The sequence below is a fragment of the Botryllus schlosseri genome, chromosome 6, assembly GCF_051294905.1.
Source record: "Botryllus schlosseri isolate E-star chromosome 6, Bs_hap1, whole genome shotgun sequence".
In the NCBI taxonomy this organism is placed as follows: Eukaryota; Metazoa; Chordata; class Ascidiacea; order Stolidobranchia; family Styelidae; genus Botryllus; species Botryllus schlosseri.
In genome coordinates, this window is record NC_137241.1 from 5,318,228 (window position 1) to 5,345,411 (window position 27,184).

The 27,184-nt window shown below is 40.8% G+C and overlaps 2 protein-coding genes across 5 annotated transcripts in view; one reads left to right on the forward strand and one right to left on the reverse strand.

Annotated features, from left to right (window-relative positions):
- The window catches only part of LOC145440511 (isoleucine--tRNA ligase, mitochondrial-like), a 227,074-nt gene extending 211,778 nt beyond the window's left edge, over window positions 1-15,296 (reverse strand). For all 4 annotated transcript variants that reach the window (XM_080318133.1, XM_080318135.1, XM_080318134.1 and 1 more), the window contains exon 1: window positions 15,287-15,296. The gene's annotated coding sequence lies outside the window, so the exon portion shown is untranslated. The remainder of the gene's footprint in view (window positions 1-15,286) is intronic.
- LOC145440514 (glucagon-like peptide 1 receptor) lies at window positions 3,552-27,145 on the forward strand. Its single transcript, XM_080318140.1, has 9 exons — window positions 3,552-4,461; window positions 10,940-11,045; window positions 11,933-12,037; window positions 16,816-17,110; window positions 18,094-18,286; window positions 18,875-19,025; window positions 20,173-20,303; window positions 20,363-20,596; window positions 23,871-27,145. The coding sequence occupies exons 1-9, from the start codon at window positions 4,099-4,101 to the stop codon at window positions 24,237-24,239; spliced, it is 1,947 nt and encodes a 648-aa protein (XP_080174266.1). The 5' UTR covers window positions 3,552-4,098; the 3' UTR covers window positions 24,240-27,145.
- The last annotated feature ends 39 nt before the right edge of the window (window positions 27,146-27,184 follow it).

Sequence of the window (27,184 nt, forward strand, 5' to 3'; positions counted from 1 at the left end):
TCCAGCTGTTTTGCCTGATGACTATGATATCATCAGTCCACACTTTGTAAATTTTGTAATTATATTGAAAAAAGTCTATTCGAGGATGGTATTGAATTAAAAAATATGTGACGTCATATAATAGCCTGATAAGCCCTACACTTCACATTAAAAGTGGTTTGTTCGTGTTAGAGGTCACAAAGAACAAATTATACGTCGATCGAAATTTTCTTTACACCCCCAAAACAGACAACACATATCATAGGTCTAAGCTATTTCCACGGCACGAGGAAAGATTTTGCCAGCATGCATCTGTAAACAAATTCACGGGCTGCAATCATGAGATAATCATTGGAAATTTTACGTATTTTCGGTCCCAATGTCTCATAGGATGTCCCAATGTCCCACGCCTACTTTATTACTGACTACTGGCCACCTCTGGACAGCGCACAGTGAACGGGAGAAGTCGGTGATACAATAATCGAAAAGAACAGCACATAACTAATATAATATTTAATGAGTGCGTGCCTGTACCAAAGTGACGCCGGGAAGAGGAGCCCGGGTATAGCGGGCGCTTATCGTCACCACTGCGCTCTCCTGCTACGCTATACAATATATATTTATCTTGGCATATCGCATCAAATAAATATCGTTATAACGAAATATGTTTTTGTCGGATGGTAGCATGAAGGTCTGCATACTACACGGTAAGTAGTCCCACACGCTACTAGTATAACATATCTTTGTATATGGCATTGCTTCGCATGAACCGGGTAATTAATCTCACTCCTGACCGTCGTTTATACTACTTATGACGCAGCGCTGTGGTTTTTCGTAAGCTACTCATTTCGTTAGAAGTACTTGAAAAAAGTAATAAGTGAATAAGTGATAAAAGTGATAGCCAGACCAATTCCACGTGGCTTGTTTCACCATATACGCAACACATTGCTGTCAGTAAACATTCTTCTCTTGGTTGTATTCAAAAGGTCACCACTGCGACACGACCCAGCTTGTGCGGTCTTAAAATATCATGTTCAAAATGAAGGCGACATAAGCGTTGTCTGAAAGAATTCTTGCTATCACTATGACGTTAGATCATCATCGCTCTTGTAGAATCCACGACGAAATCGCTGGCAGCAGTTTATTATGGTCGCCCTAGTTTGATGCATTATTGCCTTGTAATAAAGTGAAGAGTTTGCGAGGAGAGCGATAAAATTTGGAACACTTTGTGCGCGGTAACTTATCTTCCGCGTTTTACAAGTGCCAAATTTTGTGGTGCGCCTCGATTACTTATACATCACCATCATCCTCTAAAATAGGGTGCCTATAATCAATCCTCTTCCAAAGTCTAGTAGGCCTATACAATGTTTAAACCGATATCGTTATCAATCGGTTATACTTGAAGCGATGTATGACTGTTTTTTTGCATAGTCATGGTGTTTGTCGACTATACTATGGTCAAGTACACCGGGCCGATATTCTGGGGTTGGCTATGATATTTTGCGAGATACGGCGCTTTGCGTACGAGCCGTTATCATTTTTATTATCTTGGAGTGTGACACGGCGTTACGTCGATGCAAACCACCTGTTGTGATAATATGATTCATTGGCTTTGACAAGATACACTGAAAACGTTGTCGCTCCACAAATACGCGGTTATCATCCATCATTGCACTTCAGGATAGGAACCAGGTCGAGTATATGCAGAGCCCGATCCCGATAGCTTCAAGCTAGAAGCCCAATACCCTAATGTGATATCGGGGCTCGATTCGTGCGCGAAACTAGCCTTCGATGTTAAACATACGACAGTGTTACGATCAAAAATTCAAACCCAACATCTCAACAATATTGTTTAATCCCGTCACCCGCGTTACTGTAAAGCAGTTCTGTCAAAACGCCCGCGTGCGAGATTCGGCCAGACGCAAGATTTCATCTGATTCACGATGCAATGCTGCGTAGGATGAAAAATGCACGTACTCTCCTGCAGATTTATATCAAAAGTAAAGACTTTTCATTGTTAATATTATAGGTATGTGGTTCTTAACCTTAACCAATCCTCAGAACACTTAGCTTAATCTGCAAGCGTTTGCAGAACCCCAAATTAGTCATAAAAATATAAATATACCACAAATCCACAATGTACATCCAACTACACATCTTAACTTATACATTACTTTCGATTACTGGCGCGTTGAATGAAATGTGCATCAACAGAGTGTTGAAAGAACGAAATCACACAAAAAAACGAAGACAATCTTATGAATATAATCATTGCAAATCCGCTATTCCCTTTCAGAGACCGCAGTTCAGAAATGCGAGGCTTCAGTTTGAAAAATGTCATCGTATTGTTCGGTCGAAACGCCAGCGTGATACCATGCAATTGCTTGATTACAAATGAGCTTATTGATATTGGAGATAAAACTGGCATTTTAGAAAGACTGTCCTACGACTGCGCTTCGAAATCTATAGTTATTCACAGAGGCAAAAACGCCAAGGCTAGCAATCAAGTTACACTGCTCAAAGAATATAACGCAAGTACACGTGGTCGCACGACTCAGTAGGTCGCCTACAGTAATTTGATCTAATTCTAGTGATAAAATGGGAAGTTAAGAAGTAGTCCGTTTCGTTGAAAACAATTTCGTCACCTCTCTCAATTCCATTACTGTAGCGAGGAGGTTCAGTGCGGCGGTTCCGCATAATATTTTCTTGCTCGTGACCACAAATCGCATCTGCGTAAATCCGGATACGAAAGTCATCAACGGGAAAGTTTTTGTAGGTACGACAGTTCAGGAAAACATGTTCTAATACTGTGAGGTGTTCGTAAGAATCATACGGCGGGCTTGTATCATCACAACGAATGATTGACATTCTCATTAGTTCTTTCGACATAGAAGGACGAGGTTTTGAGTCTCCCAGTTGTTGTTGTAGTTTTTAGTAATCATTAGGGCAAGTTTTGGTTGCAGTTAAATCCGCGGAAAGTTGCATTTATTCATTTATTTTTGACAAAAGTTGCAAAAGTTGCACTATAAGACCACATTTTGCTCGGTTGACTAAAAAAAAGGTCAATTTTGCGGCTCATCCCCCGAAATACCCGTAAAAGCGTTACTTCCGTGCTAATTTACGGTGTTTCAGTCGAATTTGGCCGTATATTTCACCAAAATCGAAAATTCTTTCATGAAAAAGCGAAAAAGTTGCAAAAATTTGCATGAAAAAAATGGACAAAAGTTGCAAAAAGTTGCACAATAAGATTCCTTTAAACAGCTTAAAACAGCATTCTGCATATCTTAAGAGTATTTAGGAAGCTGCCGGAAGCTGTAAAAAAAAGTTGCAAAAGTTGCAAAAACTTGCCCTAGTAATCATGGTGTTTCGACTACTATGTGGGCATTTACACAAGGCCAATATTTCTTATTATGATTCAGGTCTCATAAAAATTATATTCTGAAGTATTCATAAGATGGATGTTAATGCGTACGTCACTTCACTGACTGTGACCACGATCATGATAATCCACACTTAAAAGGTATCGTATTTACAAGGTCGTTCAACTGCGCGCTGCGGTCCACTAAGAAGGCGTTCGCATTCGAAAAAGGACATGACTGCCTCGTCCAGTGAGGAGACGCTTACGCGATTGCTATTTAGTGACTTTTCAATCGCTGTTGACCAGAAAAAATGCCTCTCAAAATGAATAATTTTTGTCGATTATATAACAGAACTAACGCCGACATATGCTGTGTAGTTGTGTTAAGAACAAGACTCCGCAAGTTATTTGTGTAGGCAGTGTCAACGCGATGCGTCTTTAATTTAAAATATATGAGCTTCAACTACAAGTATAGTGTTCGTTCACTAACGAAACAGTTGTGATCATCTTATATCACTCAAAATAGTCGTATGGGTAACAGTAGAATAGCATGCCACTTCGTAATGACTATATCATATTATGAATAAACTCTTTAGGAGGAACCAACATTGACTAACCAGCATGCATTTTATCGTTGTATTAATTCATAACTGACACAATTAAGATTACAAATTCGCACCCAGTAATCGATTCAGTATGTTTTTGTACATGTAAAAGGCCTGCGTGCCGTAGAAATATTTTTATCGTTAGTATATTACAATATGGACACAAATATAATCTCCGACGAGATGACCTTCGATCCTGACAATGCAGTGTCTCGCGACAGGGGAACGCACGCGCACAATGAGCTGTATTACGCGGAGAATAGGTCTTATTTCGATGACGTTCTGGTAAAAAGGCGCCGAAAATTATATTGGGAATTCGCCCGCATGCACGACTTTGAACGAAAATTATGCTCTTCAATTCCGAAGAAACGACTCTGCAGTGACGACGAACAGAGACCTCAACAAGATGGAACTGGGAATATATTAAGACGTTCGGTACCAAAGCGTTACAAGCAATCGAGAAGCCATTCGGTTACAAGACTTTTTATCGGAATTATAATCATGGGATCATTGCCTGGGGTAAGTCATGGTTCACACATGTCAAATACGAGCTTTTCTCGATTCCCGTTCATTGTTCTTGTACGATATACAATATACTAAATGTCTGTAGAAACTCGTCGTACTATGGCAAATGTTGTATAATACGAGATATAACGCGACCATTATACTGTACAGTAGGGCTCTTCAAAAATGACTTTTTTTCACAAATCGTACTGGCTACTTGATAAAATTGTTAGGTTACCTAATTTAAGCCTACACACCAAATTTGGTTCAATTCCAACCAGTAGCCGCATTGCTACAGGAGAAGAAAGTTTCTATTTATTATATAAAAATAAACAACAAAAAATTTGAAAATTTTCTGTTCACCCCATGAAAGTGTTAGGTTGTCTATAGAAACGATGTTCACCAAATTTGGTTGAATTTCAACCAGTACAAGCGGAGTTATCGTCTTCGAAAAATTTGGATTCGAATAAAATAGTATTTACGGTGGGCACCGCTATAATAAATAATTAAAGAATTGGTCACCGTAAATACTATTTTATTCATAATCCAAATTTTTTGACGGCGATAACTATACGCTTCCATTGGTTGGAATTGAACCAAATTTGGTGAACATCGTTTCTATAGACAACCTAACACTTTCATGGTGTGAACAGAAAATTTTCAAATTTTTTAAAATATATTTTTATATAATAAATAGAAACTTTCTTCTCCTGTAGCAATGCGGCTACTGGCTAGAATTGAGCCAAATTTGGTGTGTGGGCTTAAATTAAGTAGCCTAACAATTTTATCAAGTAGCCAGTACGATTTGAGAAAAAAAGTGATTTTTGAAGAGCCCTACTGTACAGTGCAATCGCATGCTGTTACACGTAAATCTGCACGGGGGTCGAAAAAACCCTGCATCCGACCCCTGCACTATTGGGAGCATAAGTCTTTTCAGAAAAGGATATCGACTAGCATCATATATCAGGCTTTGGTTGGATTTTTTCCGAGCGTATATCGTGAATACTAGAGATGGTGTGAACCTTTGAAAGGCTCAGGATATTCTTGTGAACGCGAACCTTTTTGAAAGGTTCTGTGTGAACGCCAACGTGAACCTCATGATGTCACGTGACGTCATCTTGCTAAGTCAAACTCTACATTTCAGTGAAGTGATAGCCTATATTAATGTACACGATACCTAGCGACGACTCGGACCACGTAATGCCACAATGCTAAAGTACATATCGACGTTTTAAACGTCGCGAAATATATCAACTGGAACAACCCAGTGACGTAATAATCCCATAACATCAATATCTCCCGTCTCTTTGCCAACAATTTTGACGAGGACTTGCAAGGAAATACAAGCTTACGCCTTAACGGTCTAGGCCAGACCGGACAATGTACTCGGCGTCTGAGTATTGGGACGTTCATATTGAGCAAACTGTAAACAGCAGTAGCCAACACCCAAATCGCACGAATTTTGTTTTTATGATACGATAAACATATGAAGTCACCTGCTAGATTTTTTACATCAGACAACGATATCAATTCCATTGATTGGTTGAATTAGCGTCATTCGCTGACTACATGTAGTGTATTTCGCTCTAGATGTGGTGTCATTGCATGCTTGTTAGGTGTCGATTTTTTCATGCTGTCAGTGCCATGCATAGAGTGACCCGCAGTCGAAATGCAATAAATTTCAACCAAAGATGTTATAATGAACTGAAAATTGTAATATATGATTAAAGTTCACCTTGCAGAACCTACAAAGCTTCGTTTGTGAACGTGAATATCTAAATTTCCGAGGTTCACACACAGAACGCGAACGTGAACCTCGCGTCCACACCATCCCTAGTGAATACAGTAATCGGATAGGAATAAATGTAATTGATACTTAACACAATTTGTAGCGCCATGAGCTTATATTTAATAAAAATCGACCATATCACGTTGCGGGGAAAATAACGCGAAAAATCGTGACCGATTTGTTCAACTATATTCAGTGTCCATCGTTTAACTATTGGTCGTAGGCCCCGTCGTATATTTCATCTCTCGATGCTCGTGAAATAGTGTGACTGAGCAACAAATTAATTTCAAATTTGAGGCTGAAGCGCGACCCGAATTACGTTTCTCTTCACAACTGGTACTTCGTATTCAGCATATCGCAGGAACGCGAAAGTAATGCTCGCTGCACGCACCAGACATTGAACACAACGTCGGCCTATATTGACTATTCCCCATCATTGTTATCAAAATTTGGGGATAACATATATGTCCTATTTTTTCAAGAATAGTTAAATGTCCTACGAGGACGCTCAAATGTCCTCATTTTTTGCAATTCTGTCTCTTTTGCTGCTTTGAGTGTTCGGCGATTATACGGAGAGAAATAAAAAAAGCCAATATATATGGTAAAACTGGCTTCCCAGCCTTCTTACAATGACACTCCCCACATCACCTTCCCAAGTCAAGCACGGCGGGGAGAGTCGAGAAGGGTGATGCCAGAATTACAGATCTGAAAAAGTTGGTTATACGTAGGGTTGCATTTGAAACAAGAATCAATTTACATCAACCATGTTTAAAACAAGGCCCCTGTTTAAAACATGTTTTTATTCCTTTTTTAATTGTGACGTCAGAGTGGATTGGAATTAACAATTGAAAATATAGGGTAAATATGGTTCCTTCGACGAAAAGGCTTCCGACCACTGTCATAAACAGACCAAAAATATCTCTAACCAGGACTACATCGTTATGCAGCATTTTTACGGTCAGCCGTCATCATCAGGACACCCATTCTGTACCAATGATCTGTATCTACTTGCTAAAACTGTTGTACCGACGGCGATTCCGAGGGCTCCAGTCATCCCACATCGTATACATCGACTATTGTGGGTGCAAAACGTCCATAGGCTCATACTACAAGGTTTTTAGGACGTATTTTTTTGAAGGTATATCTGCTTAAAACACTGTTTAAAACATGTTTTAATCAAAGTATTTTAAAACACCGTTTGTTTTAAATGCAACCCTGATTATACGTGGATGGATGGTATGTTAAGAAGATGAATTAAAGAGATTGTTACCAAAGCATCTCATATAGCAGGGGTTCTTAAAGAATGGGTCGCGAAGGATCTTCACACCAGGGCGAACGTTTGCCGTAATCGTTTGATTATGTGATATTTGCTGAATTTCTTGCAACGACGAATTTCTTCGCACTTAGCGCTATCTCGTGTGGATAGTTTGTGATTGTCAAAGTGCACTTTGCTGGATCCACAGCCAATAAGCAACACGCGTAGAAAAGTGGTTAGGCATGAACATGACTCCATGAGGATCTCTAATTACGTGCTCTAAATTTTCGAAGATACCTACACACACTCGACCGGTACACCCGATCATGTGGGCTGATAGAGCGCTAAAAATGATAGTAATTTAAGGAAGAACATGCACTGTTGCCAAAATTCATTCATGAGCTATCGATTTCTATATATTTATTACCAGTAAAATTTCCGATTTTGGTGCTTTGTAATAAGCCAATAGAAAGATATAGAGATGTCTTATGTTCGCAGTTCGGCCTATACCTCATTCCTGAATCGCGTGATATTCGGTTCGCTACGGAAAGAGCATGTATGTGTGCGTTTTCTTGTGAATGATATGTAGAGATGTGCTTCATATTGTAAAATTGATCGCACATTTCAATGATGCAGGGGTCACTGAGCTTCAGAATATATTTCCCTGCAAGGAGTCCGTGAATACAAAAGATCGGAAACACATAGCCTACACATGCACATTGAATCCAATACAATAGAGTCTTTCATAAATAATAGAATTAAGTATAAATGTCATGTGCCACCAACCTCGCTGAATCAATGACTTTTTGTAATGAACCATGTCTCCAAGAATTGCGTTGCATACAATTGGTTATCTGCTCCTTCTCTATTTCCTACAAAGCCCGTGAAAACGTAGCGTACTAACATTAGAAATATTTTCATTTCAATGTACAAGGCTTGGGTCGCGATATACCAATAACACAAATGTGATATAGTAATGTCTGTAGCCCACGTATCGTAATCCATATCGAATCGTTGGGGTCTGATTTCAATTTCGCATTGTACAACGTAACAGATTCACGACTGTTGTTTTCAGTGTGCTCCTAATCTTGGTTAATGGCTTTCGTCAGTCGACATTTGTCTCGATATACTCAGTACTCAGTCACCGTCCCGGTAAAGATAAAAATCTAATTTCACGCGTCACTTATCACTAGGGCGATTTTTTTGACATGTCAAAAAAGTCAAAATTTTGTCAAAATTGTAGCGTTGGGTAAAAAAATGTCAAAATTATTAACATAGTCAAAATTTATTTGCAAACTACATTTCGTTAGTAGCCTATCGTAGATTTGGCACTGTCGGTGAACTTATCATTTGACGTTTACAGCTTCTGCCTACTTTATAGGCCTACCGTTGTAGACGGCCCGTTGTCTGCTCATTGTGAATCAAAAACATTCAAATGAAAAAAAGAGGTTGACATGGTGTTATGCTCAACGTACCGCAATATCCTAACCGAAGCAAGCCTGCATGGGCATTTCATGGTTCTTATATCAGGAAGCGCATTATGGAAAATTGTGATGTAGACACCATTGTCAGAATGAAGCGACACGGTGTGTCACCAGCAGTGTACGCATAACTTCAGTGTTGCCAGCCAACAACTGCTGCGACTGAACGTTATTTCTCCATTACTGGCAAGCTACTTGGTTAGGACATACACTTTCTAACTGAGAATGTAGGAACCTATCTTTCGTTGTACTACAACAAATTATAATTATTTCTACCATAATACGTGATGCAACTGCTTGGATTCTTCATAGGGATGGATTTCGTTAAAGTAAAGTTTTTTTGTGCAAAAATTTGTCAGTTTTCAAGTCAAAAACGTTTTTCAGTCCAAACTGCTTCGTAAGGACAGACAGTTCCAGCCATTAATGAAGATTAATAGTATAATTTTAACATTATGTGCGAAAGCACCTAATTTGCATACGTGAGGTCAACATTTGGTCAAAATAAAGTTCTTTAAGGTAAAAAATGTCATAATTTTGATTTTTTAGGTCAAAAATCGCCCTGCTTATCGCGGATGTAAGCATACACAGGCTCTCAGTATCGAGTGTTCATATAATGATTCGAGTCGAGTTGGGAGAAGTGATATTTTGGAGTAGTGAAGCAATACGCTCCTTGTCACTAAGAGTTGATATACCAACGAGAACTTTAGTTTCGATACATGACCAATTGGCCATGTAGTAGGCCACGTTCTGATACTATTTTCATTGTGGAAGGTTGAAAAATTCGATTATAACGCTGCATACGAAACATTTAGTACAGAGCTACGCGCGTGTAAATGACACATCTGCGAGGTCGTGAGTCGTGAGCAACTATCACATGATTCTCACAAAGTTCAAAAAAATAAGTATGTTCAGAAAACACAAAATAATGATGTAGAACTGTGTAGATGTGGAACTGGCGCTATATTATTTGTGATCGCAGAAAAGGTACATCTTTCAACTTCATCCTTCATTCATAATATTGTGACGTCATTATGAATGATACTCGAATATTCGACTCGACTCGATGCCTGATATCCAATTCAGCATGAAATCAATCGGGTATTCGAATATGCGAAATACCAATACGATAATTCCTGTCATGAACAGACGATCACATTCTATTTACATGGTCAGGTATACAAAAGCTCGCATCGATTCACTTTGCGAATTACCGTGCACTGTCGTCGCACGATCCGCCGAAGTTCTCTATTTTACGTAGACTACAATTGCACGAACCTGCATGCTGCAGCGATTCCGAATTTCTTGACGCGTTGCAATAAACACGCCGGATAATCCATGTAATCACAATCGCAGGCGATCGAGTAGGCTACTTAGATACCGACTCTCTCTTTTGTGTTGCATTAAAATGAAATGTATGTATAAGTACCGCAATTTTTCCGGGCGGTCAAATACCCGATTAGCTGAATGGTACTCACATTTGAAGATGTCCTTCTTTCCTGTCAGAACGTAACTGGTGTCCAGCCTGATTGACTGCAACATTGAGTCGGATTTCATCATCCCATTCACATTGTTCGAGGTCGTATTTGGATGTTGCGGCTGGACTTAGGTGCAAGAGATGCTGAAAGCTATAATGATCAGTTGGCAAAAGCGGAATAAGAAGTCACGCATAGTGAATTTGGTCATTCAGAAACCAAAAAATTGTCACCACGTTAATATTGATCATTATAGGCAGAAAGGCAGAGCAGAACAATAGAATAATTACATAATGTCATTTTATTGTGACGGCGAAGTGATAACAATATTCCCATTTCGAATTCGAGAGAGGCATTAGTTTCCTTTCGGTCGGGTTAACTATATGTCCCGAAAGATAGCCTACAAGCGATGGTTCGGAGTCATAGGCTGGAGCTGGACTATATAGTCGGGAATGTTGCACACACTCCATTATTTATTCTTTATATTCCTTTGCAGATTCACCCGTCCGAATTGTCAAAGAAAATTTGCCAGTACATTCATTACAAAGACCGTTGTGAAAACGATTTGAGGGAGTCCCTCAACAAAACAAACATCACTGAAGGTATGGCGGGCGGCGCATTTCGCATTTATAAGGTCCGGAGCGCCGCCATTAATCAAATATGAATTTCATCCTCGGAGCATAGCAAGACTCCTCCAAATCTATAATGAGATTGTGAGCATGTTTATTGTTCAGGAACGAAGTACTTCAAATTTTTGAAGTACTCAAGTAGGTTTTTCGTACTTGCCAACTGATTACTCTAGTCATCTACTGGATAAGATTGATACTATACTTCTACTTGACAGTGTATTTTATATGCAAAACTAGACCTTGAATACTTACTCGGAAATCACTATACTTCTAATTGCACTTGAGTATAAATTCACGACTCTACTTCTACTTCTACTTGAGTCTAATGATAATACTTTGGCCGCCTCTGATTGTGAGACACGTCATATGTCCCGTGCTCGCATTTATTTGGTACTACTACCTGATTCAAATAGTAGAATGGGTATCAAAGCCGAAAAGCCTTGCGTTTACGCACAACACTTTTCTGGGCATCTTTGCCTCGTAAAAGATTTTTCGGTTTGTCAATGTCAACGCGATATCATGAAATATTACAAAACACATTGGTTTTTTGTGTACGTATGCTCATTGCTCAGTTTGACACGTGTTTGTAACCAATGAGTTTGACGCATGCCCTTAGGCGGAATTCAGTCATATTTAAACAGCCTCAGTGATGATCGTATAATTGACATTCGCGGATGTTTCAATTAGAAGAAATGGACATAATTATGATCGCGACTAATCGCAATCGGTGTCTGCAGAAGTAGCAGCCATCGATTGATTTAAAATGATAGCATATTCGCTGCAACACCTAGGTCTACCCAAAGAGTTACAGTATCTAACCGGGATTGGGAAAATCGCTACTCCCCTGCTACTCTTTTCAGGGTCTCATTGCCTCGGCTCGTTCACACATAATATATGTTGGCCTCATACTCCGGCAGGAAGCGTTGTTGAAGTCCCGTGTCCAGACTTTTTGGGGGGAACGAACGGTGAGTGAAACAGTGCATCATAAGCCTGGAGCACGCAAATTGGGATGGAAAGTATGCCTTATTAATATATATTCGTGTGTAATAAACATGACGCCACCGATATATTTTATAAGACACATTCTTATCGAATCTGCGTTGTTTAGAATTTTTACCTCGTAAGAGCACCATATTCCATTTAGGCACCCTTTACATGCTCCACCTCTTATAAAATATAAATCAATAAAAACACACACACTAAACAGCATGAGTTAATCGAATGGAACACCGTGCAATTCAGACATGTAAGGTTAGAACAGATTAAGGGAAAGATGATTTGATTTCGGAGATGGTCGTTGGTATAAGGCGAAGTACTTATTTCGGCTACTGAAAGGTAGCAGAGCCATAATTTTCTATTCAACTGCAATTGAAAGTAGTTATTTCCCAGTCAAGACAAAGGAAGCCTGAAACACATCTAACACTGGTGAAAAAAATGAAAAAAATGGGCAGTACATCCAGGAGTCATTTCTGTAGTTTTCAAGGCTGCTGATTACGAATATCACATTCGTTTTGCCAAATTGACTCTAGTTTAGAAGATGCGTATACGCGAAAAAAGTCCAAGTTACTATATTTACCCCCTAAATATTTCACTTCGTAGCTACTGCCACTGTGATTGTGGTTACGTAGGAAGAACGTCGAAGCGTTTGCAGGAACGCATAAACCAGCATTTCCCTAGATTTATCAGAACACGTGTATCACGCTCGGTGAAAAGCTCCCCCTTGACTCATCCGCTCAAACTTGAGGCTGAGCTTTCAAAAGCCATTAATTCTGCCATTATCAAACATCTGTTGGATAATCCCGCTTGTGCGAAAAATTATCGAGATGACATATTTCGCGTCGTCGGAAGGGGCCGCTCACACATTCATCTGTGCGCCTTGGTGTCGACCTTTATCAAAATACCACTGCCCAAGCTTTGTCTACAAAAGGAGTTCGTGTACCATCTTAAAATACTACATTGAACGCTCTCTTATTTGAGATCTCATTTCATGGTGGTGACGTCATATTTTGTGATACGATTGTTGACGTACAATGTTCCCTCCAATTCTCTACTATAGTTGCCGACGATTACTGCAGACGAGTGTCAGCCGAAAATATTCCGGTTCATTTCAATACGAATATACTATTTAATTGTATCTGCATATGGAAAACTTGGAGCTAACATGAGCATTAAAGTTCACTTCCTGTTCAGTGTTCAGTCATCTTACTATATTTCCTGATCATCTTGATATCACGACATATGAGATGAACGGCATTGAACACATTGTGGCACCAGTTAACTATAGCTCATGCCTCCATGTTGAAGATGCATGCCATGTAGCGTGAAATAATAGAATAGCGTTACAACTGCTGCAGGATTAAGAGACCCACACTGATCTGGAAAGCTATCGGTTGACATTAGTAATGAGCCAGCACACCACATCAGGGTTTGAGCGAGGCGCTGGATTAGGTCATATCTATTATTGCATGGTTGCAAGAACAGACTACATCGAAACTAAGTGCCTCTACCGCATGCATATACTTGATGATAATCGGGATTTGGGACTATCTTAAAAAATGTAGAGATTTGATGATTGACTAAGGAGGGGGGCCCGCCCACCTCGCCCACCCCAGAAGCCACCACTGTACATGATATAAATGAAAGTCTCCAACTAGAATAAATCAAATACCTCTAAATATAATGATGTTGTGTTTTGATTTATAACAGTCTCCGGTGTGTAAAACTAACAAGTTGATTTAGTTTCTGAACTTTATCATACGCCTGAGCTATTTTTATCCAGCTCATATGCAACGAAAATATGAGAAGATTTTAGTCAAAACAGCCCCAATGGTTATCTTCAAATCCAGGGCCAATTTAAAAAAGAAAAAAAGGTCATATTCGGAATCAATGCTCTTCAGAAACCGCTAAACCACTCTTATTTAGTCTGTCTAAACAGCGGTTCCAAAATGTTTATTGTCGCGACCCCAAATTTTGATTTGAAAATGTTTCGCGGTGTAATCGCCATACGAACATAATCAACACGAGCAACACAAATAGTGAAAGTTGAAGAAACCTATTCTCCAAAATTAGAAAGGTATTCCGTTAATTACCACTGCCGAGTCCCGGCTCTTCCAAGTTTCTATGTGTCGGAGGTTTATCTCGGCTCCTCGTCGTCGATCCCGCTGTAAATACAGCGCCTTCAAAAGCCCAGAGGAAGAGAGAGAGTCGAACTCAAGAAAGATGGCAGCAGAGACCAGAAGAATACCTCAACAAGACACGTACTTATGAAATTACCGTGCGGGTGCAAATGACCCAGGTGTTGATAAGCGCGAATTGTGTTACTAATATACAAACAAACTAGTACCGCAACGAGAATTCACGAAGACTCAACTGGCAGGAGTAACTCAGGTCACATAAGTCTGGCGCTAGTGACCGATGACGTCTTTTTCACCATGTGTGTGATGACTAAGATATACAGGAGTTTCCAAGTCCAGTCCAGCCCACGTAAAGAATCCGAGACTGCGATTATCTGCTCATTTAAAACGGCAATCTGCATACATGCCTACAATAGGGCTCTTCAAAAATGACTTTTTTTCTCAAATCGTACTGGCTACTTGATAAAATTGTTAGGTTACCTAATTTAAGCCTACACACAAAGTTTGGTTCAATTCCAGCCAGTAACCGCTTTGCTACAGGAGAAGAAAGTTTCTATTTATTATATAAAAATAAATAATAAAAAAATTGAAAATTGTCTGTTCAACCCATGACAGTGTCAGGCTGTCTATAGAAACGATGCTCATTTTTTTTTTTTTTTTTTTTAGGGGTAACCTGGAGGAACCGCAGTAAAACCTCCACCCCGTTACGCTTGTGGCAGTCTCATGGCATCACACCATGAACTATCCACAAGCGCCTTTAATAGGTCACTCCTGGGTCCAAACGTACCCAAGAGCTCCCATCTTCAGGTTACTTCTGGTTGCTTTCCCTTCTGTGTTTCTCTCACTTTTCTGGTACTAGCAGCTGTCACAAGCAGGCTTTGGCTGGGGGCGTCTGCGGAGGCTTGTCCCGCCGCCACCATGCTTGTGACTGGGATACTGGCCAGTCAAGCTGACGAGATCCCGGGGGTCGGAGCATGAAGGCCTGACGGCCATACTTCTCCTGGGTGTGCAAGTGATTGGAAGTATCGGTTGTACCACGAGGGTTTCGCACCGATCAGCGCCTCCCTGGCCGATACATACCTTAATACAACCAAATTTGAGTTTGAATAAAATAGTATTTACGGTGACCGATTCTTTGTTTATTTTTATAGATGTGCACACCGTAAATACTATTTTATTCAAATCCAAATTTTTCGACGGCAATAACTCCGCTTCCACTGGTTGGAATTGAACTAAATTTGGTGAGCATCGCCGCTGTAAATTCTGTGGTAAGACTGACACCATCGAACATGTCTTCCTATATTGCTCAACGACAAGAGAAGTGCTATCGAAGGCCGAAAAGGTGATAGGTATAGATAAGATTGGGAATGAAACAATTCTATACAATGAGGGCGATCGAGTCGAGAGAGCGAGAGAGAGAGATATGATATTCTTTTTCGCCTGCACCATCGAGATCCTTTGGCGACGGAGTTGCGATACGGCCCCATGAGGTCATCTAGTCTGCGCCCCCGTTTTTTTTCTCCTCCATGCTATCCGTGATTGCTGAGCGCCTAGCAGGATAGCTGCGGATACCATTTTTCTAGTCTTTGGTATGACCCGACCGGGGATCGAACCCACGACCTACCGCTCGAGAAGCCGGACGCATAACCATTACACTATCTCGCTCGGTCGACATGGTGACGACGCTAACAGCAGTTTACAAAAAGAGGATATTAAAAACTAAAAGAAGCTTCGACATTGAAAACTCGATGCTAAAACAGGAGAAGATTTGGAAGGAAAGTACAGTAGCAAAAATACTAACAAAAACGTATAAAAGACTGGAAAACGTGCACCAAAATCCAAAAGAAGGAATAATCATCAAGAAATGGAAAGAGAACATCGCAAAATTTATGATGAAAAAGAATGGAATTCATCAAAATGCACCTCTTACCACCACTGACGAGCGACCGACCAGATGATCACCTGAAGCCGATCGAAACAGACGAACCTGTCGAAAGAAGGGAAAATGACGAACCGAGCCCGAGCTCGAAACACGACGAAATTGCAAACGACGACGAGCCGCGTGAAGAGCCCTTGCTCGTAACAAGTGATCCCGATTCGACAACGGATGACGAAGCGAGCGCGTGCCCGGACCGGACGACGACGTGCAGAGATGACGAATCCTGAAAGATGAAAAAATTCGATTTTCGCAATACTATATATATATTGAATTTATTTGTATTGAAATTTTAAAGCAATAAATTATGGCGGAAGGCCGAAAGAGAAAAAAAAATGAGCATCGTTTCTATAGACAGCATAACACTTTCATGGGGTGAACAGAAAATTTTCAAATTTTTTAATATTTATTTTTATATAATAAATAGAAACTTACTTCTCCTGTAGCAAAGCGGTTACTGGCTGGAATTGAACAAAATTTTGTGTGTAGGCTTAAATTAGGTAACCTAACAATTTTATCAAGTAGCCAGTACGATTTGAGAAAAAAAGTCATTTTTGAAGAGCCCTAGCCTACAACCATAGTCGTTCAAATTATGCGCTCTTGCCGCCACGCCATCATGCCTATACCAACAGGAATCCAAGTGCTTCGTGCTTTTAACAAACCATTTTAACAGATACCCTTTCCGGCCTCAAACTCTGCACGTGGGACGGGACTTGGTTTTCGCGCCCTGATCCAGTATCAGGTGATTTGATGGAGTGGGCGACAATAGAAGACTGCATCCAAAGTGGGAACATCAGTGAATCGGACCAGACGCTTGTTGTTAGTAATGGCAACAACCCCATATACGTCTGGTCACTGATCTTTTCATTTCAGGATCTTCTGCATAATTTACGAGTAATGTACAAGGTCGGCTACACGGTGTCGTTGATCTGTCTCGTTCTTGGTCTGATGTTGCTATCATTTTTCAAGTAAAACACACTTAAATGTAATTTGAGTGCAACATCTCGATCGATAGAATATGATTTTTTTTAGTTATATAACTATAATAGGGGACGCGGATAAAATTTCCATTCCTCAATTTGTATTCTCTGGAACCAAATCATGGCATATGCCGAGGAGTAGGGTAGCTTAATCCACACGTCGTCATTGTGATGTACTATGTCTCGAAGAAATTCTTCGATTCGTTGCAAATCAACTCATAAACAAGATATCGTGCGCAAATCCTGAACACATTGTTTCGACTTATACTAGCAACAATAATTCTCTGGATTTGCTGTATACAAATATAGGCGGTTAGTTAATTTGGAAGCCATTAATCAAGCGATCGTTTTGCAGAAAAAGAAAAAGTTCATTGATTTACGAAACCCCTGTTTCTAAAACGCTGTTTTCCCCCCAAAAAATGATTAGTTTTGAATGTGTCATTCCAAATTCTATTCCATAAGTGCAATCAAAATTGTATGGTCATTTGCACCCTAATGGGTGTCTGAACATGTTTTTGCCCGTTTTGACTGTAATCTTAAGCAGTAACCGAGAGTCCGCTTAGAAAACGACAAAATGCGGGTATGTTTATTAGCGGGTATATTTCAGTCGAAGATATGTTCGCATAAACAGCATAGCCAAGGCTGACACCCAAGATAGCTTTACAGAAATGCTAGCATATAATGCCCTATAGACGGAGACAAGCAAATCTCACGGCCAATTGCGATTGGGTCATGTCATCCTTTCCATTTGACCAAAGGCAATTTACGGAACTATTTAGACTGGCTTGCCGAGCGCGTAATTTGATATTAGCATAAATCGAAAGCTACCGCTGTAATAATTGCGAAAATATATAAATTTCATTCTGCTCGTCGTTCTGGAACCCCAAAAATCAGCCTCGAATTTTGCATTGTAACGGAGTTTGGTGTTGTGATAACATAAAAACTATGCAATTTAATGGTTTTCTGTCTAGGAAGCTACATTGCACACGAAACTACATTCATATGAACTTGATGGTTTCGTTCATACTGCGCTACACCGTCATTCTGATGAAGGATAGTGTGATAGACTCGCACTACAATATTGAGGAAGTCTTAGTTCCGGACTTGGATATGGTTACTCTACGTCAGTATTGTGATGACGGCGATGCCACAGGCTGGGTCCTGGTGAGAAGAAAACTGCTTATTGAATTCTAAGTTAGGACGTGCGACGGGCATAGAAGTCGCTTTTACTGCTTATTGCTCATGTGCCGCCTACAGACTATAGCATGCTGGATTTTCACAATGCACAACTGGGACCAGAAATTGAACTAACAAACTTTAAAAACCCGAAATTAACTAATTACGACACAACTGCGACTATTCAATTCCGAAACAACTCATTGAAGCTTATTTTATCGGAATCGGATCGGCTTTAAATGGGAGAGGTTCCCAAACCTCTAAACCCCCAAACCCACCCCTGACTACGCTATAGTGTTAGTATATATGGTGACGAATTTTAGTTGGCAATGGATGCAAGAAATCACACAACAGCGGCATCACGATGCGCGCCAAACGGCAACAGGCGGGAAATGAAAATATTTTCGAAATGCGCAATATGCACTTATCACAATCCTCAACTATAGAACTATACTAAAAATTGGTGGTTTGTACAAATGGTCATTGTAAAGTATTGTGAACGGGCAACATCGCGGTTCTTTGTAAGCATGGCAAAGCAATTTTTCATTCAACACGCGTATCGTAATTATTCCGCAGACGAGATGCAGACTTGTCATCACCGTGATGCATTATGCTGTCACAGCCAATTATTTCTGGTTGTTAGCCGAGGGATTATATTTGGAAATGTTGCTGGTGTTCGTTATGTCCGGGAAAAAGTACCTCGCAGGCTTCATGGTTTTCGGATGGGGTGAGTTCTTCACTTATAGCCATATGTTAGGACAGGGCTCGCCAACTAGATCTAGGCCAGTGGTTCCCAACGTGGGCGTTATCGCCCCCCAGGGGGCGATTTGGCGGCCTAGGGGGCGAAAATGACGAAGGGGCGATAGGGGGGCGAAAATGGACAAAGGGGGCGACAGGGGGTGAAAATAGCGAAGGGGGGCGATGACGCGTTAAAACGGCTATATTGGAGTCAAGGCGTCGGAATGACCTTTTTTTATTTTTTAGTCAATCCACGGAAATTTAGTTGAAAAAGTGTAAAATTCGACAACGAGCCGAAAAGTTGACCTTTTTTTTTAGTCAACCCGCCGATGATTGCAGATTGTATACAGTTTTTCGGTTCGCAAAATCGTGGGGGCGATGATCGGCGTTGAGCTTTAAAAGAGGGCGATGAGTCGAAAAAGGTTGGGAACCACTGATCTAGGCTGTGGGCCACTTTTCAAATTTCATAGAGGCCGAGGGCCGCAAGAATTCAATATCGAGATAAAATTAGCCACACGGTTAAGCAACCACGTTTTAAACTTTACGTCAGTACGACGCTGGGCTCTCTAACATCGGCGAAGGGCAAAATTACCACAAAAGAAGTAATATTTTATTAAACAAATACAAATGCAACAAGAACTATAATGATTATCAACTTCATTTTACTTTGACCTATGCGCTGCACACGATTACTGACAATGCTTTTCATTGACTGAGGAAACGATGCTGGTGCTAGCGAGATACGCTACCAGCTGAAAGACAATCTCCTCGTAAAGTTTCATCTTGCGGGAAAGCCCTAACTCGTTTTCCAAGCGTCTCGGTCTTGGTGGCAGTGTCTGAGCCATTGTATACGTCAGGTAATATGCCCATTCGCATCATCTGATTCTCCTCCAATGGAATGTCGTTGCCAATGTTGCCATCACTGAAGCGGTTTCAGCTATAGTGAGGAATACCGATGTTGGGCTCAGGCGTATATGGCTTATTTTGAAAGAACTCAACAATTGAAACTGAAATCGATTTCATCGTTTCAAAATGCTCACCCAGAGTTACTCCAAAATCTCAAATCAGATCGCGGTCCGCGTGTTGGTGACCACTGCGTTAGCAGCTTCCGAAAGACCTTTTATGATCTTATGTAGGAGCGCCGTGGATATCTGTTCTGGTGTGGGTCGTGCTGCGAATGAATTTACAGAATAAGGGATGCTGGGACACCAATATGGATATGAATATTTGGTGGACGATACGAGCTCCGATCATGATTTCGATACTTGTTAGTATATCTATAAAATTATTGCGGCTGGATGCAAGGACTCGATATCTTAAATTCAGGTGAATGTCTGCATATACATCGACATTGTCAGAAGGATCGCCTCCAAACTCAGAGCCAACAACATGGCGAGGACAGACAGGAAATTACAACTTGCTAAGTCCACCCTCACTCTAATACCTCTTCTCGGAACACACTACATCATTTTCATGTTCTTGCTGGACGATGTGACGACCGGTTCCGACCCCGGCTTGCGTCTGAAGCTGGCCTTCGAGATGTTTTTCAATTCAATTCAGGTTAGTACCCAAAACGATGATTGCAATGTTTCTATCGATTGATGGTGGAACTGTTCAACAAAGTTCTTAGCAGTAAGCCTTCATTAGATGAGCCTCGATTACCATATAGGCCAACCATTATACATACATGCCGTGAGCAAATTTATCCCCACTACTAAGACGGAACGATGCGTGTCAATCGCACAATCTGATTAGACCGTGAATATTTCGATATTTTCCGCTGAAATGTCATCGGAACATAGCCTACATACCGTGAATCCTGGAGAAAGGCCTAGTAAAACCACAGAGAAGTACTACCTTTTTTAGAGTGCTGCCACTTCTACTTAACATTTTTACGCGAAACTGCTTATTTTCTACGCGCTGGATTTTGCAGAGTAGAAAGTAGTTTTTGGGTATGTTTGCATCGCCTTTACGAGTGATATTGTACCACCTATTCCGCGGTCACTGAATGTATTTGCGAAAATTGCGCCTTAGTGTCAATAATTATTTTGCGTTACTCGCTGAGTGGCAATCCGCAGTTAAAAAGTAGCCCACCTAAAGTAGGGGTCTTAAACTCAAATGTGCTCGCGGGCCAATTTCCTAGTTTTTGATGACGCCGCGGGCCGCATATAATAGAGGTATATTTAATGTTTTTCGAAGTAATCCTCGTATGATGACATTCTACACATATCGGGAAAATGTGATTTACTATTGTGGCAATTCACGCCCGGCACGAAAAAAATCGTCGAAAATTATCGACGGGACTTAAAAATGCTGTAGGGTGAATGGCGTACGCTGAACGCTGCCATGAACCACTGGTAGACCTTTCCATGGACAGACCTGTTCGAGATGTGTGTATATATAATAAAACAGTGATAATTTGGGGGCCGATCTAGTTATAAAATTATATAGGTAGGATCATTTTATTGCCAACGGAGAAGGTATTGCTTGCTGGAAGGGGGTAATATTGTATGTAAACCGGTTGTGCATAATGCATGGGCAATAAAATCAATGATATTTCTGATTGATTTGTAATAACCTTAAGTTGTGTGGGAGAAATTCTAAGTAAGGATTAAGGTGTGAATAGCGATGGGGGGCCTCCGTATCCTAAATGGCGTAATCAGAAAATGTAAAAGGTGGACGGAAGATCGCGGTGATGGAATGCCTTGAGAAAACATTGACACTGGTCATTCACTAGGATGCGATGCTAAGAGCGTACTATTGCTCTTTTCGCTTGCGGATCTTCCATATTGCACCAGTGCGGTCGGATCAAAGTATCAACCTTATTCCTCCTAGGTTTAAGTCAGCAAATGACGGATCTGGGGAAATAGGTCATCGCGGCGATTAAGGACGAGACTGTGACGTTGTGTATATGTCAAATGATGCATGCATCGTTATTGTATAGTGTAAAATCTGCGGACTACATGCACAATGCACATTCATTACGACGCGTCGCCTTTCCAGATACAATGCCATATTAAGAACATGGATTCTAAACCAGGAGTCTATTGACCACTTGGGGGTAAAAAAAAGCACCGAAGAAAGTCGTACAAAATGCGTCGACTTGTGTCTCGGGACCTTGTGACTTGGCTGCAACCCCGGGTCACATACTTTTTTAGCAGTTGATGGGAGCTGGTAACTTTGGCATTTACAAAGAGTATCTTCCCGACTAATGCAAAATGTCTAATGACAATAAAACAGGTGTGGCTTTCGACGATGTATTTATAGAATAAGAAGCGGAAAAAAGTCAGTACAGTTTTGCATAAGAAATGTCCGGTACAAGTCTACACATATGGCCATATGAGTAAGTAGTTCTACTATAAGGCAAAACCTACTAAGTACGCGTCACTGACCAAGTGACCATATCTGCCGAAAAGCGGGCAACCTATAAGCAGCTATCACCTAGGCTTAACATATGATATGACCTCATTTGGGATAATTTGTCCTCTTTTCTCAAGAAAAGTGAAAGGTGCTCCAAAGACGCTCAAAATGCCCAAATGTCTCCTTTTTTGCATTTCGAGTTAGCCGCATATACTCTCAATAGCACGATTAGGCGGGGGTTGTATTTATTCCCAAAAATAATCTTCGCCATGGAACATGCTGAATTGCTGCTGTCAAAAGGTTTTCCAACAAGTGGCCCTCTGTAGCGTCTGGACCATTTTACGTGTGAGGATCACTCGCAATATTTCATAAGTTTGTTGCTGTGTCTGTCTGTAATTTTTGCTTTGCTTTGCAGCCACGAATAAAATGCAAAACATCATGAAACTCAAACGTAGCAGTTCTACTTTCGTAATGATAGGCTTACTATTACGAGCAAACTATCTAACGCAGGCGTGTCGAACTCAACTTGCGTCGCGGTGCGGATTCAAACCTTCAGATCACTCGCGGGCCGCACCAATCAAGGGATTCCAAAATATCACCTCATATATAATCCATGGCCTTGTTTTTAATTTGAATATCTTATTATCACCATACACAATAGGATATTACATTTAATAACGGATAATAGGCGTTCTTATTCTTGCAACATCTCTATTAGCAAACACTGGAATCGGCAAAAATACGATCATTGGCCAGTAATAGTTATAGGGCGCTAAATCATTGGATTTAACGATATAAGCTGGTATATTTCTATGCTCCATTTGTTTTAGTCGTATATACTGGCGTCAACCCTGCGTATGCGTTTGAGGAATATAACATATTTAACTGTAAACGCTGACGTTTGAAATTTACTTTATTATTATTAAATCGCGATAAGGGTTTTTCTAGAGACCCTATGGATCTTTGAGTCAGAAGTGATGTAGCAGTACGACCACATATATTTGAATTATATGTTTCTGTGTAACTATTATATTCTTCATGTAACCTGTATATAACGGTTTCGCATTGGCCATTTCACTTCTGTGAATAACTACATTTTGGTCAATTTTTTTTCTCCATAAAACACTGAAATCTGTATGTACTTTTTGCCTTCTTGGAATTGGGTGGCAATGTCAGCTACTTGTTCCCAATGGTGACTAGAGTGAAACCACAACACCGCTGTCGGTTAGTTATAATGTGGCATTTGAACATCTACAACTGATGTCTTGAGGGATTATTCAACGGAAGTATTTCTTACTAAAACGACCAACATTTGTTAGAAATGTGCTGGATAATACACACATTTTTCAATGTACTCAAAATTGCTTCGCGGACGGGATGAAATCGTCTGACAGCCGGATGCGACCCGCGGGCCGTATGTTTGACACCCCTGATCTAACAGTTTGGTGGGCTTAAGTTGAAGTGAATTTTGCAGGGAGCAATGATCGCGGTCCTGTACTGCTTTCTTAACAACGAGGTCCGAGCAGAAGTGAGTCGCGCATGCAAGCAGTGGCGCAATTTCCGACGCCTGCCCAGCGGCAGATCAACGTTACGAGTATCGTCCACCATCGGAAGCACCAAGAACCCGTGGACTCGACGCGTCGGCAGTCGCGCAGGTCCACCTATACCGAGACAGTCAGCAAAGAGGATTCTATCTGCCACGGATAACTCTAAAGAGCGAAACGAGCGGACCGCGGAACTGGCGGAACTTATCACACCAAACAGCGGGCCGAGCGGAACCACGGACCGGGCGGACCAAGACAAAATGACTAGGCCTACTTTACAAAATGAAACAATTTGTTGAATTGCATGAGCAAAGTGACTGGAGAGTGTGGGGATATTGACAGTTGCTCCTGTTCCGTCGTCCGCGGATTTGATTGTGGATTTGTGATAGTCCGCCCGGTCCGCCGTTTAGTATCGCGAGTTCCGCCTGTTTCGCGGTCCGCTCACTCGTAAACATCGAATTTTGCGAGTTGACGATCTATATCGCTTCGAAGTATCAAAAGTTATACACATACATTTTTCCAATAGCTTGCCTCGCTTGTTTGATGACTTTTTCATACCTGCTAGAAATATCCAACCTTAACACAAAAGATCCTCGTCAAGGGAAATGTCTACTTACCGCCACCCAATACTAGGGTTACCATATTTTTGGAAATCTGAAAAGAGGACGCTTTTTCAAAATTTTGAGACTTGCAAAACCGGAGGAAAATCCTGAGAAAATGGTAAATTCTATACCCCCCTCGTGGTCGGTGACTAAAAAAAGGTCAACTTTCCGGCTCAGCTCCCGAAATACCCGCCGGAGCGTTACTTCAGTGCTGATGTACTGAATCTCAGTCGAATTTGGCCCCATTATTTAACCAAAAATCGGAAAAAAGAGGACAAAATCTGAAAAAAGAGGACATTTGGGCGTCCTCCGAGGACACTTTCCAAAAAGTTTTTAAAAAAAAGGACAAATCCTTTTAAAAGAGCACGTATGGTTACCCTACCCAATAGCAAATTCACTAAGGGCGGAGATCATAAAGCTGGATTATCGATAAAGTCGATTATCTCGTTCATCAGGATTTAACAACCCAGGATTTGAGAAAACCGGTTGATCGCAGCGCATAACGCTTTCTCACGATTTAAGAAACCGTAACAAATTAGAGGTAATAGTTATCTATACAAACTGCGTACACTGAGTGACATTCCTACTCGCAAGTTTTTCCGATAATGACCGTGACGATTGTCTTCTACGTAATGGCTTCACTAAACAGTCAGACAATCAACGAGCTAATTATACCCACCATTGCACAGCGATATATCCATCAAATTAATATTCTATAATCCCTTTCTTCGCTGTGCATTACTGATTACACACTACTTTCATTTCGCGATGATGATAATTCTGCCTAAGATTATAGTCGTATAGTATCTTTATCAGCAGCCTGCCGTTTTATTCCAGTTGACAACTGACCTGACAGCCAACGCGCGTTTTCGCGTTATGATGCAATATATACCACCATTTAATTGAAAACTCGGGACTGCTCGAGTATTGATCGCCCGTAACCTTATCCAGCTTTATGCGTCGCGATTAGCAGTTTTTAATCAGGCGAGTAGCATTCTTCGGGATCAGCTAACTTTATGATCTCCGCCTAAAATGCGTGCCGATTGGCAGATTTTAATCACATGATTAGCATTCACCCGGATCAGCTAACTTTGTGATCTCCGCCCTAAGAGATCTATCGACTACTCAGGACATATCATCTCGTGCATTACCACGACATATCGTGAATTGCATTATGATAGATTTAAAAAAAAACAGAGCTACTTAATTACCTCTTGTCGGTATACTAACACTGTTGCCCTACCTCGCCCAGACATCTCTCCATTGATTTGCTACCATCTTTTATTTTTTCTTCTTTTAATTTCTTTTTAATTAACATTTGTTACTGCCAGACAGTGTAGAGCAGGGGTCGGGAACCGTTATCGTTAAAAGAGCCATATTTACCCTTTCAATTGTAATTCTGAAGAGCCACACAAAGATATCAATTAACTGTGGCGTCACAATTCAAGATCCGTGACGTCATGGTGGCACGAAATCGTGTTCAGTATGTGGGATTGGCCCTATTTATTGTGTAATGTGTATACGCTGATGTAATATAACGCTCAAACTAATCAAGCCGGTTGCGCTACGCTACGTTTGAGCATGCGACACTGGAAAACGATAGTTGAGCATGCGACATTTTAACTTAGCTACGGGGGTCAGGAACCTTCCGTAAGATTCACATTTTGATGTGATTTTCGCGAGAGCAATATGCTATTTTTCGAAAGGCAATTAAGATGTTCATTATAACGCAAAGCCAACAACATTAGGCTACTTATGATCAACTCTTCGGCGATAACAGAAGATTGGGCAACAAGCCTACATTACAGGACAGCGCGTGATACTTTAGAATGCGGAATTAGGGGGGCTATTTTTGCAATTCGAATTTGTAATTGGGAATCTCTTGGGAGTTAGTTTCACGCTGATGACAAAGAGGACGGTGTGACTGCATTGTATACATGTCGGCTCTTCTCTCTGATAAATCAGCGCATTGTCAATGCAAGATTCCGAGGCGTACAGCATTAGCTGCAACTAATCATGATATTAGATATCATACTGACACCAACCTTGTTTCCACCATTATGCAAACTTCATATCGAATTCTACAGATTCGATTTTCCGGTCATACGATTAACTACTTGCGGTACCTTAATTTCCCGATAGAAAACTCTATTACATGGGATTGATAATAACGAGCAATTATCAGCAGCCTATATTTGGCATAAATGTTAGGATTTTGAGAAGGGATTTCTGAACCTCTAACCCCCAACCCCCAGGATACGCCACTGATTTCACCTCATAAATGCTTGTCTCAGCAACCGAAAGAATCCTGATTCAGGCCGATATGAAAATTTATCATAAAGTTGCGATAATACAGTGTCAAATCAGAATTTGTTCAAAGAGCCATATTTTGTCCCGAATAGAGCCATAGGTTCCCGACTCCTGACGTAGAGACAAGTGCATTTGTTTGATGCAGGTGTGCTCAGACTAGGTGACCTGCAAGCTCGTATCGATCATTCCTAACTGATACCGTATGCGTGTTTTCTGTACCACTATTATTGCTGTCTGTTTGTTATGTATTTTGGTTGGATAAAAACAAAGACTCTCTCTCTCTCTCTCTCTCGCTCCGTCGTTTAGATTTGATCCATTTGTCTTGGTCCGCT

Excerpts from the sequence above, each read along its gene's own strand:
- LOC145440514 (XM_080318140.1), top strand. The coding sequence starts at position 4,099 with ATGGACACAAATATAATCTCCGACGAGATGACCTTCGATCCTGACAAT. Across the intron at positions 11,046-11,932 it reads CAAAACAAACATCACTGAAG|GGTCTCATTGCCTCGGCTCG; the intron begins GTATGGCGGGCG and ends TACTCTTTTCAG. Across the intron at positions 20,597-23,870 it reads TGTTTTTCAATTCAATTCAG|GGAGCAATGATCGCGGTCCT; the intron begins GTTAGTACCCAA and ends TGAATTTTGCAG.